Raw genomic sequence first — 16876 nt, forward strand, 5'->3', positions numbered from 1 at the left:
TTCCTCACTTCTTTGAAAGATTCTACCATTTCCATTTCATCATAAGCCAAACCTCTAACTGACTCCAGCATTAGAAGAAGGAATACAACTACAAGCAACAAACATCACGTGGTTGTAAAAATGCATCAATTTATGTGTCACCTCAGGGCGCAATAAGGCATTGGTCCTTGATGCCTCCTGGACACAACAAATCCCAGAACAGAAAGCAGGGTACAAGGAGGATAGAAATTAGGAGTAAGAGAAAAGTTGAGATAATCTCTAGGCAAAAGTTTACAAGTCAAATGCACATCTGCATCAACCAAGGAAATGGTTCAGACAGGCAGGAAGCTCCTTGAGGACAGGCCTGTCCTGTTGGTTGTTGTATTCCCAACCCTGGATTCTACAGTGTCCCTGTATTCAGACTCATTATACGTTGGATGGATGCATGTAAATGAGATGATTAACTCACTTTGTATTTATCATATCTCTCCTATATGCCAGGCTCTATTAGCGCTTTACATAAACTCAGCTAATTTTTGCACTAGTACACTAGGAGTTAGAAGAACTATTATCATTCCCATTTCAGATGAGAAAGCTGAGGCACAGAGAGGTTAAGTAACTGGTTCATGGCTACCCAGCTAGTAAATTATCAGAGCTGAGATTGGACCCCAGCAGCCCAGCTTCCACAGCCCATGCTCTTAACTAGTAAACTATCTATACTGACTTTTAGATTATGCTTCATGCTGGGAGTAGAGGGAGGATTGGATGATGCGACCAAGAGTGAATGGGGAGGGCATCCAGGGAAGGCTTCTCTGTGGAGGGGACCCTTGAGTATTCCTGGGTTATAAGATTCAGGGAAGCACAGCACTAGGGAAAGAGCATGCCAGGCAGTGGGAACAGCAAGGACAAAGGTTCTGTGGCAGGAACAAGTTTAGCAACCTTGAATATGTCAATGTGGCAGAGGCACAGAAAGTCAGAGAGTTTGGCAGGGTAGGTTGACCTGGTTGACCTGGAGAGCCTTTCACCCCTGGCATGGAGTTTGGATGGGATGGACTTGTAACTGAGAGGGCAGCTGGTTTACTTTCCATGCTTGGTAAATGGTACCTGGTAACTAATTCTGTTGTAGCACTGATTTCTCCTGTAGTCATTTTTTCTCCATCTCGTCCATCTAATCTCTCCTCCCAAAAAGATCATGAGTTCTTTTTTTCTTTTTTCTTTTTCTTTTTTTTTTTTTTTTTGAGACGGAGTCTCGCTCTGTCGCCCAGGCTGGAGTGCAGTGGCGTGATCTCAGCTCACTGCAAGCTCCGCCTCCCGGGTTTACGCCATTCTCCTGCCTCAGCCTCCCGAGTGGCTGGGACTACAGGCGCCCACCACCTCGCCCGGCTAGTTTTTTGTATTTTTTAGTAGAGACGGGGTTTCACCGTGTTAGCCAGGATGGTCTCGATCTCCTGACCTCGTGATCCACCTGTCGTGGCCTCCCAAAGTGCTGGGATTACAGGCTTGAGCCACCGCGCCCGGCCTGAGTTCTTTTTAAAAACGATCTTGCTTTGCTCATGTTTGTATCTGTTGCCACTAGTATCCTAGCAAATTGAAGGGTCCGAACAGCAGTTGATGAAGGAATGATTTAACAGCGTAATGTTGACATGATAGAGCATTTAAAACCCATAGCCTGAACAGCTATCTCCATTTCTTCCTCAATTCAGCACTCCTTGCCGTGGCCATTTTATACCTGCACTTATTACACTGAACTTCAATTACCTACTTACAAGCCTTTTGCCCTCTGGCAAGATCATTCCATGTGTTAAGTGGATGGAGAATGAGCTTGGGAGTCAAGCAAACCTGAGTATCCCAGCTCTGCTGCGCTACAGTTCTGTGTGACCCTGCACAAGTTACTTAACCTCTCTGAGCCCATTCTTCTCCCATGCAATGGGGATAATAATGCCTTGTGGAGCATTAGAATTAAATCAAAATAATATATGTCCAGCATCTCAGACACAGAAAGTGTTTATCAATTGGCACCTATGAGGTGGCATGCAGTACTGAAAGGAGTCAGTGGCTTAGGAATAAGGTAGACCTTTGTTCAAACCTGGTTCTCAACTTATCAGCTGCATTCCCTTAGAAAAGACATTTAAATATGAGGCTCTGTTTCCTCCTGTTTAGGAGGTAGTTGATCACATGAGCAGAGTCCAGTGTAAAAGAGGTACACAATAATTAGAAGTATTATTGTGGTATCATTACTATCTGTTCCTATGCCTTGCCTAGAGCCTGGTACATACTGGGTACCCAGAGGAATGCTGGTCAAATGAGTTTTTAAACACAACTTAAATAACAGGAGAGAATATCCTGTGTCACACAGTTCCGCTTCCGAAGACATGTTACAACATGCTGCAACTTCTAAACACAAAGCATTGCACAAGATAATCAAGTTGCAATAGGGTCACATTATTCAAGTAAACACATACCCACATACTCACACAAGACAAACAGAGCAAAGATATGGACTAATTATACTGTCTCCAAAGCACAGACTCTCCAGATTTATCCATTCATAAATCATTGAGTTCCTATTATATGTAAGGCCCTGGAAACAAAGCTCAGGAAACAAAGCTATATTAAAAAAAAAAAAAAAAAAAAAAAAAAAAAAAAAAAAAGTTGTCTTCAGTCAGTGAACTAATTAGACAGGGAAGTGAGATGGAGAACAAGAGGCACATAGGGGATAAATAATTACCTTAGAGTTTATGTTAAGTGCTTGTTAAGCACTTGTTAAGTGGATAACAAGCTATAGGAGTAGCAAAATAACCTCTAGTGAGGGGTGAAGGGTAAGAGGGAAGGGCAATTGAAGAGGAGAAACAGAAGGTACCAAGGCATATCAGGGGAAAGTGAGCACAGGGTCCAGAGTTGAAAGACTTGACTGGCCACATTAAGGGTCTTGGGCTTCATTCCATCATCAAAATGTTTAAGGATGCAACAGAGGAAGGCGGGTATGACATGCTCATATTTCCTTTGCATGTTACAAAAATCTCTCTGGCAAAAGCAGACCAGATAGAGTTTGGGTTGGAGAGTGAGTCTGGTGGGGAGGTAGATGGATATAACCATCTAGCTGAGAGATGCTGGAGGCTGTAGACATAAGGGTCTCCCAAAGGTCTTTCCTAGCCCCAAATTACACCTGTGCCAGTAAAGTTCCTGCTGATTTCAGCATTACCTAAGAAGGTCAGGGAGTTTTGAAATGAGTAAGAGGTATGAGAGGGATGATCCTGAGTTTGGGTTTGAACAAGTGAGGGGGACTGCAGGACCTTCAGATGGAATGTCCAGTAGCAGTACCTAATAATTACTGATCTAATTACCTACTCTATGCCAGCCAGACCCTGTGCTAAGAACTTTATATACGTGGCTCCATTTAATCCTCAGAACAATCCTACAAATGGGATGCCATCATCATCCAAAATTCATCACTAAGGAAAAACAAATTAAGTAATTTGAAGAGACAATAGTGCAGACCCATTCCTGCAGCCTCCAGCACTGCAGCTGAGCTCTCAACAACAATGCTTTCCCCAAAGCAGATGGAAAGTAAGTCTGGAGCTTAGAAGAGAGACAGGACTGGGAGGAGTGGCTTTGGAAGGCTTCAGCAAGTGGGAGGGCGCAGAAGCCACATGCACAGATGAGATTACTAGGGAGAGAAAAGAGTGAGGAGAGGGCTGAGGGCAGAGCGAGGGGCAATTTTGCTGTGTCAGAAGTGCTCTAAGTAAGAAGAGCCACTGGATAAAAAACAAAATAAGAGCAGTCAGAAATAAGAGGACACCCAGGAAGCAAGATGAAGAAGAATAAGGAGGCCGAAGAAGGAGATGGTTTCAAGAAGCAGAAGGGCATGGCTTATTCATGCATTTATACTCTGAAGAAATTTTATGGAGAGGCCACTATGCACTGGATGCTAGGGACACAATGTCTCCTGCCCTGGAGGAATTTATAGTCTAAGATAAACATGAAAATAAATGCAAAAACACATGCTATTTACTATAAGAAAATTCGTCCAGATTTCAGAGGTAAAACTCAAAAGAGAAGCTGGTAAGGGCCATGAAGTTTCAGGAAAGCCTTTGCTTGAGGAGCTTTGTGGGCTCCCACTCCTAGAAATGGATTTAATTGCTCTCATGTGGGACCTGGTCTTTGGAAATATAAAAGCTTTCTGGATAATTCCTATGTGCAATGAAGATTGATAACCACAGCATTAGTGGGTAACAAAATCAATTTAGTGAGTCTCAAACAGCAAATAATACTAAAAAGAAAATAGAAAAACACACCATAATGAGTAAAGGTAATTATCAGTGGAACTTGAGTTTATATGTATAAGAGTTTATGTGTGCTATATTGTGAAGTAAAATGCATTGAGTCCTATAGGTAAGTTTTAAAAACAATGTTCTAGGGGACAATGCCTTGCCTGTGTTGAGAATCACTAGTATTGGCAATGAGAGCCATAAAAATGATGCCTCAAACAGCTGAATCAAAGTTGGATTGGAAGTGGGCATGAATGAAGGCAGGGAAATGAATAAGAACTTTCCATGTTATAAGTGTAAAACTGAAATAAGTAAACTTCAAACACATTCTAATGGCTTTGCGCAGATAGGAAATCAAGAGTTAACAGAAAAGAATAAAATATTCAGGAATATAACCACCAACATTATTAACATAAAGACATGTTCTTTTAAAGCTACTAACCCCTGTGACACAGATATGGGCTAAGAGCCTCCTTTTGTTACCATGATTGCTGTAATAATACTGCTAGTTCTGTTAGAGGCAACATTTTCTGGACTGCATGAAGCTACTGTTAAAATAGAGATCTTAAGACTAATGTAACAGACTCTTTGCAGCAATAAGATAAAGACCTAAGGCCATGCCAGGCAAGCATTAAGTCACATACCCCTACACATAAAGAATCAACTATGTTCTAACTGTCAAAAGGTTTTTTCTTTTTATCTAGCAGCTAAGCAAGCACTGGCCTTGAGATAAACAATGTTAAAACAATTGCAACTCACTGACTACCAGACTCTGACCAACTGATCCCCTCCCCTGTTCCACAGTCCATAACTGCAACTTCGACTGGATAAGTTACTGATTTCAGTAACTTTCTGCTGATAAGAGACCATGGACAATAGGCTGGTTCTGGTCGATCCGCAGAGGCTGCACACTAAGTTCCTTCATGTCCCTGCCTCCACCTTTGATGTATAGGGCCTAATTGTAATACATTTAAATGTTAAGCCTCTACCCCAAAATGAATATAGGATGAATGTAACATGCGTGTTTGCTTACTGTGCATGTGAGAGTTCCCCCTTCATGAATATTCATAGCTCCTCCTATAACCTGTTGAATATGTATACACATGGCCAACCCATTCAGCATTAATTCCTGTCTACGTCGCAGCCTGCAGGTTGTTAACCTTTCTAAGAAATAAAGCTCTCCAAAGAAAATGAGGATGTTCCTATCTCACTCAAATATCAACAGGGGAAAAGTTTTCCAGGCAGAGAAAACAATGAGTGCAAAATGCCCTGAAGCAGAAGCATGTCTGGCATCTCTAGAACTGTGCTTTCTGAGACAGTAGCCATGAGCTACATGTGGCTATCTGAATTTAAATTGGACTTAAGTCAAATTAAAAATTATGTTCTTCAGTGTGCACTTGCCACATTTCAAGTGCCCAATAGTTACCATATTGCACAATGCAGATATAGAACCTGTCCATCATCATAGAAAGTTCTATTGGACAGCACTGCTGTAGGACAAGCAAGAAGGCTGGTACTGCTGGAGCGGGCTGAGCAAGGGAGAAAGTAACAGATAAGGTTAAAGAGCTTAAAGGGGCACAATTGTGTAGGACTTTGAAGGTCATTGTAAGAGCTTTGGCTTCTTCTGACTGAAATAGGAAATTTGGAGTGTCTTGCAAAAAGAGTAACTTGATCTGACTTGACATTTAGAAGAGTCTCTTTGGGTTGTTACTTTTGTAATAATCCAGGTGAAAGATGATCAAGGATGGAGAAGGGTGGTAGCAGTGGGGTTGGTGAAAAGTGTTTAGATTCTGTATGAACTTTGAAGTTAGAACCAACAGACTATGATGGTGAAAAGGGAGTGGAGTACATAATGACTACTTAGACTTAGTAATGACTACTAAGACTACTTAGAAAGGAGGCCTGTAGTTGGGGCATGAAAAGGCTAAATTCCATTTTGAACAGATTTGACTTTGAGCATTTTGAGCATTTCAATAGCATTCACTATTGAAAGATGACCAATGGGCAGCTGGAGAAGTGAGAGCTCAGATGGGAACATATCCTATAGAAATAAGATTCATCAGTATACTTGTAAGAGATGAAGCAGGAGTGGAGGGGGAAGAATACAGGTGTCAACATTCCAATGTGATAAAGATGCCTGCAAACTCAAGAGAAATGATGGAACCTGGGGAGTGGCCACAAGGTATAAAAAAAACTCGTGGTTGTGAGTACAGTCTCTACTGTGGAGAGATGAAGGGAACAGCTGGATGGAAATGGTTTTAATGACAGCAGAGAATGGGATGTTATCAAGACAGGAAAATGTAATAAATGAAGGCACTTCTCATTACTTACAGGGAGTTTCTAAAGTAATTGTTTATTAGTTCCAGACAAATACTAGAGCTATTTGTAATAAACATTGTGACAAACAACATGTTTTTTAAAATTCAGAGTTTGGTTAGGCCACTGGGCAAAAAAAAAGGGGGGGTAAATACTGTATACATGTTAGGATTTCTTATTCTCAACCTCCTGAGACTAGGTAGTAGGTACTTTTAAAATTAGTTGGGGGGAACCCAAGTCTTTTATGATAAAGAGGTCATTTTAACTTTCCAGAATTCTTAATGGAGAAGGAATGGTCAGTGCTGGTTCTTTAAAAGGGAGCAAAGAGATTGAACAGGAAACACTAGAAAGGAAGGCTAAGGAGAAAGCTGTAGCTGCTCTTTGAGCTCCCCTCCACTTCAGGAGCACTGGTTAAAGGGTGAATGGGGAAGCCTAAGGACCTCATAACAGGCAGGATCTCAGAAACAAGCTAATCTAGGCTCAAAAAATTAAAATCTGAACAGAAAATTTACATACCATCTAGACCAATCTCTGCTATTCCATAGATGAGGTACTAAGACCCAGAGAAGTAAACTAATTTGACACCGTCATTCAGCTAGTTCTATGCAGAGCCAAATGTAGAAACAAGGGGGGGAGGGGGCTAATTTCCGGTCCACAGTTCTTTTTGCCGACCCCTCCATTTACTATGTAAGAGGGGAAATCCCTATTTATATTAAGACGGACCGACCGAATGTAAAGCAAATTCAACACTGAAGAGTTCTGTTTGGGGGGAAGAGGGAATTATGGGGAGCCAGGGTGCGGGTAGGGATTAATGAGATTTGAAAAGTGCTCATGGGTTTGGTGACAGAATACTGGCTTCTCACAAATGCCTGGAAAAAGGCCTGAATCCGCCCTGGTGTTGGAACTGTGCCTCAATTGCCAGGCCCACCAGCATGCAAGTGAAACCCGCAACGTTAACAAGTGTCCGTTTCGCGTATTTCTGGGTAAATAACTACTGGGTGTGTGTTTATACAAATCCATTCTGATACAAACCCTGGGCAGGAGAGGGTTGTAGTAAAAAATAATTCGGGGTTGGGGAAGGAGGCGGTGTGGATTGCGCTGGCGAGGGGGATTGGAAAGAGTGGCCGGCGTGACCAAACCAGTCGCAGACCACAGGGCTTCCCCGTTGCTAGGTCGCCGGCGTCCTTAGTTACCACAGATTGGACGCACTCTCCAATCTCTCCGCAGCCTAGTGCCGCGCTCCGCAGGCCGCGCCACCCGCGCGCCGCCTCGCTAAGCTGGGAGACAAGGGCACGTACACACATGTCCTTCCTTCCCCAGCGATCCCGGTCGAAGGCTGAGGTCCTGGTTAGGAATCACAACCTCGGAGGCTTTGCAAAGTGGCCACCAACTCCAGCCCTAAGAAATCCCCGACGAGGGCTGTGCTGGAACCTACGGGAGGGCGAGCCCCGGGGGTTTTTTACCCAGACTCACGTTGTACTCCTTCAGCCAGGAGTCTAGCTTTTCCTGCAACGTTCGTAAAGCTTCGTTTGAGACCAGTCTTTTCAGATTTTCCGCCATCGCTCACTATACCGCACGGCCCCACGCTGCGTGATGGAGACGTGGGGGGACCAGGCGGTGGCCTCCGCAGGACCGTGGGGTGATATGGCGGGAAGGGTGTTCTCTTGTGGGTGGCTCAGAACGCGGCAGGTGTTTCCATCCTCCCCCTCGGGTCGGACCGGGCCGGGTTCGGGAAGCCGGGGGGGAGGTGCCCTGGGCCGCAGCCACAGCCCCTCATCCGCCGCCCCGCGCAGTCTCCTGGCTCCCCAGCAGCCGCCTGAGCCCGGCCATAAATACCCTGGCGATTATTAAACAAACCTTGACGTGGACGCGTTGGCTGCCAGGGACGCGCGCGGCCCGCATCGTGGCAACGCCCGCGCCGCCCCGCCCTGGGTGACAGCCGCGCGCCCCCCCGCCCGGGCTGGACTGAGACGCGCCGTCGCACGGGCTGGAGGGCAGCAGGGCACCTAGAGCATTCCTCCCCATTCGGGGGTTCTGGGTGCCCACGCGTGTCCAGAAAAGCAGCAGTTAAGTCGTCATAGAAGTTTGGGGCAAGGCTGTCTCAGGAGATCATCTCTTTGGCTCCTTTATTCTTTCTCGTTTCATTCCTTTAATTATTCATTTGTAGCGCCTTGGGTTTACCTGTATGAAACTTGTAACTAAAATTTCAGTACTTCCTACTTCTAGCTTTTGCTTTGTTCCTTGACCCACTGGGTACCCAAGTCAATAGAGTTTAGGTCCAGGATGTTCACAAATTAAAGTTAATCCCTCAGGTTTGGATAATAATACTAAAAGTGTATATTTTCGTATTATTATTATTTTTTTAAAGAGTCATTGAGCACTCTAAAGCTTCATTTCATGCCGAATTCTCTAATTGGGACTTTCTTGACCTAGTTTGGCAGTATTTCAAAAGTGTGTATTCTGCTACAGAAATGGATTCAACTACTTAGGAAACCATTTCGACCATCTTTAAGCTCTTTCGAAGCAAGCTCTTTTATATACCATCAAAAAATGTGCTGATTGTAAACCATTCCTATCCATTCTTTAAAACAGCGGTGGGGAGCAGAGCCTCAGCTGGTTAGCTAGCTAGTTTAACTTAGTTTCATCTCTGTAGGTACTTGAAAATCTGTGAACACTGCATATATTCAAGTATTGTAAAATCAAGAATTTTCACCACCTCTTGTTTTTTATTTCTCTTGATTACAGTGGTTTTACTATCTGCTAATGGAAATGAAAGGCTCAGTTTTGGAGCCTGTGTTCCTACTATTTTCTGTAGACCACAAAATAAGGACTATAACGGTATAGTAAGGGTATATGTTATAAGGGTAACATGTTATTTGATCGGAGTAGAATAATAATTTCTAATGTTAAAAATACCCCCTCAACAAAACAACTAAATATTCATTAAACAACTTCATATATGTATATAACATACATATACACATATATGTATATAATGAATTGAGAAAAGCCTCAAATTTCTCAATTTGGACCTAATAATTACATATTTCAATAGGCATTTGGAATCTTTGAACAGTCCCATTTACTTATTCATAAAAAAATCATATTGGAACATTTGTGTCAGATAAATTAGACGTAAAGTATTTTTTCTTGCTGTGAGCACCTTAATTCGCCTGTAATCCTTGGTTTCATCATCTGTAAAAGGAAAATAATTCTTTCATAGGATTATTATGAAACTTAGTAAGATAATTCATGTAAAGTATTTAGTACAATGCTGGGCCTATGCTGTAGAAATTGCTGTAGTAATTGCTGTTTATTAAATATAAACTAATACTGACCTATGTTCGCTATTATTAGGAATGTAGATTAGTATTAGTTTATATTTAATAAAGAAAACTAGTTGTAAAAAATCTAAACCTCCAACAATAGGGCAATGGTTGAGCACATCATTCAATGAAATGTTGCACAATAAAAATCTTGTTATTGTAGAATATATACTATCTAGAAATTTTCACTATAACGAAAAAGGCAGAACACTAAATTGTATATACTGTGTTAAACTGCACAATGTGAACCCAAGGTACAATTGTGGGTTATTTTAATTGCTCTTTTATATTTTTCTGATTTTTTTCAAGTTCCTACCATGAACATGAATTGTTTCTATGATAGCTTATTCAGAAAAAAGTTACACAAAACAGTTACTAATATAGTTTGGCTGAGTCCTTGTCAAAATCTCATCTGGGATTCCCACGTGTTGTAGGAGGGGTCCAGCGAGAGGTTATTGAATCATGGAGTCAGGTCTTTCCTGTACTGTTCTTGTGATAGTGAGTAAGTCTCACAAGATCTGGTGGTTTCGAAAAAGGGAATGTTCCCTGCACAAGCTAGCTGCCACCCATATAAGATGTGACTTGCTCCTCCTTTCCTCCTGCCGTGATTGTGAGGTCTCCCTAGCTGGGTGGAACTGTAAGTCCGTTAAACCTCTTTCTTTTGTGAATTGCCCAGTCTCGTGCATGTCTTTATCAGCAGCACGTAAACCAACTAATACAGTAAATTCTTATGGGGAGTTGGACTCCACTGAAAAGATACCCAAAAATGTGGAAGTATTTTTGGAACTGAGTAACAGGCAGAGGTTGGAACAGTTTGGAGGACTCCGAAGAAGACAGGAAAATGTGGGAAAGTTTGGAACTCCCTAGAGTCTTGTCAAATGGCTTTGACCAAAATGCTGATAATGATATGGACAATGAAATCCAGGCTGAGGTGGGTGGAGATGAGGAGCTTGTTGGGAACTGGAGCAAAGGTTACTCCTTTTATGTTTTAGCAAAGAGACTGGCAGCATTTTGCCCCTGATCTAGAGATTTGTGGAACTTTGAACTTGAGAGAGATAATTTAGGGTATCTGGCAGAAGAAATTTGTAAGTCAGCAAAGCATTCAAGAGGTAACTTGGGTGCTATTAAAGGCATTCCGTTTTGTCAGGGAAGCAGAGCATAAAAGTTCAGAAAATTTGCAGCCTGACAACGCAATAGAAAAGAAAATCCCATTTTCATAGGAGAAATTCAAGCGGGCCACAGAAATTTGCATAAGTAACAAGGAGCCAAATGTTAACCCCCAAGACAATGGGGAAAATATCTCCAGGGCATGTCTCCAGTGCAGCCTAGGGACTTGATGCCCTGCATCCCAGCCACTCCAGCCATGGCTGAAAGGGGCCAATGTAGAGCTCTGGCCATGGCTTCAGAGAGTATAAGCCTCAAGCCTTCAGAGCTTTCATGTGGTATTGAGCCTGTGAGTGCACAGAAGTCAAGGGTTGAGGTTTGGGAACCTCTGCCTAGATATCAGAAGATGTATGGAAACACCTGGATGCCCAGGCAAAAGTTTGCTGTAGGGGTGGGGCCCTCATGGAGAACCTCTGCTAGGGCAGTGCAGAAGGGTAATGTGGGGGCGAACCCCCACAAAGAGTCCCTACTGTGGCACTGCCTAGTGGAGCTGTGAGAAGCCTCCGTCGTCCAGACCCTAGAATGCTATATCCACTGAAAGCTTGTACTGTGTGCCTGGAAAAGCCACAGACACTCAACACTGGCCTGTAAAGGCAGCCCGGAGGGAGGCTGTACCCTACAAAGCCACAGGGGCAGAGCTGCCCAAGACCATGGGAACCCAACTCTTGCATCAGCATGACCTGGATGTGAGACATGGGGTCAAAGGAGATCATTTTGGAGCTTTAAGATTTGACTGGCAGGATGCAGTGGCTCACACCTGTAATCCAGCACTTTGGGAGGCCGAGGCAGGCAGGTCACCTGAGGTCAGGAGTTTGAAACCACCCTGGCCAACATGGCAAAACCCTGTCTTTACTAAAAATACAAAAATTAGCTGAGTGTGGTGGTGGGTGCCTGTAATCCCAGCTACTTGGGAGGCTGAGGCAGGAGAATCACTTGAACCGGGGAGATGGAGGTTGCAGTGAGCCGTGATGACATCACTGCATTCCAGCCTGGGCAACAGAGCAAGACTCTGTCTCAAAAAGAAAAAAAAATTTAAAAATTAAAAAAATTAAAAAAAATTTGACTATCCGACTGGATTTCAGACTTGTATGAGGCCTGTAGCCCCTTTGTTTTGGCCAATTTCTTCCATTTGGAATGCCTGTATTGACCCAATGCCTGTACCCCCTTTGTACCTAGGAAGTAAATAACTTGCTTTTGATTTTATTTTTTATTATACTTTAAGTTCTAGGGTACATGTGCACAACGTGTAACTTGCTTTTGATTTTAAAGGCTCATAGGTAGAAGTGACTTGCCTTGTCTAGTCCTTCTTTGGACTGTGGACTTTTGAGTTAATGCTGAAATGAGTTAAGACTTTGGGGGACTGTTGGGAAGACATGATTGCTTTTGAAATGTGAGAACATGAGATTTAGGAGGGGTCAGGGGCGCAATGAAATGGTTTGGCTGTGTCCCTGCCCAAATCTCATCTTGAATTTCCATGTGCTATGGGAGGGACCCGGTGGGAGGTAATTGAACCATGGATGCAGGTCTTTCCCATGCTGTTCTCATGATAGTGAATAAGTCTCCCAAGATCTGGTGGTTTTTAAAAAAGGGGAATTTTCCTGCACAAGCTCTCTCTGCCTGCTGCCATCCATGTAAGATGTGACTTGCTCCTCCTTGCCTTCTGCCAGGATTGCGAGGCCTCCCCAGCCATGTGGAACTGTAAGTCCATTAAACCTCTTTCTTTTTAAAATTGCCTAGTCTTGGATATATCTTTATCAGCAGCATGAAAATGGACTAATACAGTTACCCCAAAATTTTACCACCCTCAGAAAGAAAAATGTCGGCTAAAATATCAATATTTAAGCAGCTGCCTCAAAACAGAACATGCTTTGACTAAATGTCTGTATTGCTCATTTAATAATTAGACTTACAGTGTCTTAAGATAGAACGGATCTTTGAAATCACCTTAGCATATGCTCCCTGATATTTATCTCTACATATGCCCCAGCTTCACAATTAGATTCAAGACCTTTAAGGCTTGCAGTCATTTAATGTACATCCTGGCTTCACTAGAATTCAAGAGATGTGTTGTGTATAGCAGGAACTTGTGTTTATGATAAGAAGCATTGGTCTTTCTCCTGATGATCAAAATACAGGAAATGTTTCACATGTTTATTCATTATTTACCCTCCCTACCCCAGTACTTCCAAAAAAAGTGTCTGAGATGGCTGATAGCAAGACACTTGAAAATACTGTCAGATTAGTAATATTTTTTAGAGGAAAAAGCAAATATGCCCAAAATGTATGCCCATGTACTAAAAGCCACATTTCATATTTCTTTCTGGGCTTAGTGGAAGGCAAAGCAGAAAGGAAAATGAGTTTTATGATAATGATTGATGTTTAAAGTATACATACGAGCTCTTTCAATGAAAACACATTTTCTGGGTACCAATGTAAAATGTATTTGCTCATTTCCAAAGAGTATTGGACAACCTAGATGAAAGATATCTTAATAAACCTTTTTTAAAAATATATAGAAAAAATCTTGATATTATTGTTTTGTGAAACCATCTTTGATCAATGCTGAAGGAGTAATGCTAGAAAGAGCATTACTAGAAATGCTAGAGAGCATTACTAGAGAGAAATGCTAGAAAGCATTACTAGAGTAATGCTAGAAAGAGCATCAAAGAGCAGGCCAAGTAATTGACACCCCATTTTTAGTTCTCAGGTGATGTCATCTGATACAAGCTTAGAATTTGCATACCTGTTGGAATAAGTGGATGTCTTCATAAGTGCCCTTAATGATGGTCCCCTCTGCAGAGCTTTTGATGGGTGGGTGCTAAATAGCAATCAATTTAAGACAGAGCAAAAGCCTGGAGTGCAAATAGCTTATATTTCTGATTAAAGAGTCCATGTGTTTTAAATTATAAGCATGTAGTCAATATGACTGCGATTCTATTTTAAAAGTTGATAAGCCTTGGTCGGGAGTGGTGGCTCATGCCTGTAATCTCAGCACTTTGGGAGGGTAAGGCAGGCAGATTACTTGAGGCCAGCAGTTTGAAACCAGCCTGGCCAACGTGGCAAAACCCTATCTCTACTAAAAATGTAAAAATTAGGTGGTGCACATCTGTAGTCCCAGCTACTCGGGAGACTGAGGCATGAGAATCACTTGAACCCAGGAGGCAGAGGTTATAGTAAGCCAAGATGGCGCCATTGCACTCTGGCCTGGGTGACAGAGCGAGACTTTGTCTCAAATAAATGAATAAATAAATAAATAAATAAATAAATAAATGTTGATAAGTCTCCTTTTTTTCACATATGACAGAAAATACCAGATAAGTAATGATTCTCTTTGGGGAATATTTTGATGCTCAAATTTTGTCCCAATTTGATTATTTTAGGATATTACTAATTAAACAATTTTAGGAGAAGTTGAAAGAACAGCAAACTCAAAACATGAACACTGTTGGTTTATCTCACACTCTGCCAATTAGTGAATTCTTATGACTTTATATAAATCTTTAATCACTAGGAGACATTTTTTTTCATCTATAAAATGAGTAATATGGACTAGATGAGCTGCAAGATCCCCTGCAGTTCTAACAGTCTTTAATACTGTTTTGCCATACTGATTAGGTTCATGATTGAGCAAATCTTGCTCTTTGTTTCAATTTTTGGTTGACAGTTCACTTTAGGTCAAGCCTTGATTTTGAGCGCATTAGACAATCACCAAAAGCTGGGCACCCTTTTTTAGTAAAATTTATTCTGCAAGCTTGCTAGAATAACTACTATTTCTAACCTCCAGTCAATAAACAAGGAATTTCTCTATAGTTGCATTTTTAATAAATTTAAACCTAGCTTAAACTGATAAACCTTTCCTAATTACCTCAAACCCTCAGAGCTCATCACTTTCTCCTTTATGCTTTCTCTCTCTAACTTTTGGACATGTTAATATTCTTGTAATTATCATGCTATATTATATTTATTTACTTCCTATCTAAGCTTTTGAGTTTCATGAAGAAAAGGAGAGAAGCTTATTTAGCTTTATATCCTCAGCACAGCAACTGGCACATAAGAAAGAAGAAACAAGTTGGGGGCCAGGAGGAGGAAAGGAGGAAGGAAAAGGAAACGGAATGGAAAGGAAAGGATGCGATTGGCTGCTTTGTATCTGATGTCATAATCCACTGAGATAGAAGGCAATTTTAACAGCCAATTGGTGTTTCTTACGGTGTCATAATATACTATTTAGCCAGGAGTGATTTGTTCTAGAAAGGGTAATGTGTTGAGTATCTAGATGGAACAGGGTTTTTGTTTGTTTGTTTGTTTGTTTGTTTTTGAGACAGAGTTTCACTCTTGTTGCCCAGGCTGGGGTGCAATGGCATCATCTTGGCTCACTTCAACCTCCACCTCCTGGGTTCATGCGATTCTCCTGCCTCAGCCTCCCGAGTAGCTGGGATTACAGGCATGCACCATCACGCCCGGCTAACTACATTTTTAGTAGAAATGGGGTTTCTCCATGTCGGTCAGGCTGGTCTCAAACTCATGACCTCAAGTGACTGGCCCGCCTCAGCCTCCCAAAGTGCTGGGATTACAGGCGTAAGCCACCATGCCCAGCCTTGGAATAGATTTTAATTTTGTCTACCCTGGATTTTTACCTACATCAGCCAGCTTAAAAGATTTTTAACTGGGTATTTTAAGAAGCCAACAAAAGATAGGCTGAATCCACTGCCTGAACTGAGCTGAAGTGAGAGCTATGTATATTTAGTTCACACTACACCAAACATAAATATATGCAATAAATTACAGGGGATTATATTATGCAGTAGGATTTTCATCTTAATTTCTAGTCTTCCTAAGGACAGTTGCTAACCCTTAGCCAAGGGACTGATAAGAACAACCTATGTTTGGCTTGGATGCTCTTGTAAGCACTCCTCATCCTTTCCTGGCTGAGCCATGGTATTCTTGTCCTTTTGCTGTCTGTGTTTGGATTTTGTGTCTTTGGATCAGGGCCTGTATTACTATTTGAAGAAAATCTTTTAGTCTTTGCTGACCCACTTGCATAAAGTTGCCTTTAAATGCAATGTTTATCCAAGGTAATGCTTAGGCCCTTCGTGCTCAGAGGCACTTCGTTCTTGTAGGTAGCAAAACACTTCTTTGTCCACTAAGTGTTTTCTAACCTGAGTGCTCTGTGTTCTCCTTTCAGGAGTTCTGTTTTGTCCTTTTCTCTGACACATTAAGGGAAAGGAAATATTTTCTAAAAAACACCCCTTGGAGAACAAATGAATTTATTGGGAACCGAGCGGGAGGCAGGTTACCCCACTGACAGAAGCAAGAATGCTGTTTCCTGTGTCATATCAAGCACTACCCACTCAGAGCAGCAGTTCAGAATTTTTTTGTACAATTATTTCATGTGCACTATTGATTAAACTATAAAAACAAGAGGAAATTTTAAATATATCACAAGTGTATCACCTTAGCACCTAAATAAACTATAAAACATTTGCAACAAATACAGATTAGAAGGAGAAAAAACCCAAGGTAGATGTAGTGTGATTTTAGAGAGCTGAAAACTATTTTTCCTATCGCAACCCAGGTTTACATCACAGGTTTTTCAGAAAAGAAGGCGTCCTCACCCTCCATCTTTTCAGCTCTGCTAGCTAAATGCAATGGCAAGGTCATGGTTCTGTGAAAATCCCCAGAGGAGGAGCTCAGGACACATTAAGCTATTGCAGAGACACAGTGGGTATGGTCCACCTTGCAAGATGTCCTTAAGCACATCGGGAGAGGGATATGGGATAGCATGAGACAATCCCTAGGATGAGTAATGTTAAAATAGATCCTTTT

At 41.9% G+C, this 16876-nt stretch overlaps 2 protein-coding genes across 3 annotated transcripts in view; one reads left to right on the top strand and one right to left on the bottom strand.

Annotated features, from left to right (window-relative positions):
- Nucleotides 1-8530, bottom strand: part of SPATA18 (spermatogenesis associated 18) — a 45749-nt gene extending 37219 nt beyond the window's left edge. Inside the window, exon 1 of one of the 2 annotated variants that reach the window (XM_001092813.5) lies at nucleotides 8037-8530. In XM_001092813.5, the coding sequence (XP_001092813.1) occupies nucleotides 8037-8123 (87 nt within the window). In that variant the 5' untranslated portion in view covers nucleotides 8124-8530. The remainder of the gene's footprint in view (nucleotides 1-8036) is intronic. The other variant, XM_078002675.1, reaches the window with a different exon arrangement.
- SGCB (sarcoglycan beta) overlaps nucleotides 1-16876 on the top strand; it is a 58116-nt gene that overhangs the window by 19328 nt on the left and 21912 nt on the right. The gene's annotated exons all lie outside the window — the stretch shown is intronic.

Source organism: Macaca mulatta, chromosome 5 (assembly GCF_049350105.2).
Source record: "Macaca mulatta isolate MMU2019108-1 chromosome 5, T2T-MMU8v2.0, whole genome shotgun sequence".
Classification (NCBI taxonomy): domain Eukaryota; kingdom Metazoa; phylum Chordata; class Mammalia; order Primates; family Cercopithecidae; genus Macaca; species Macaca mulatta.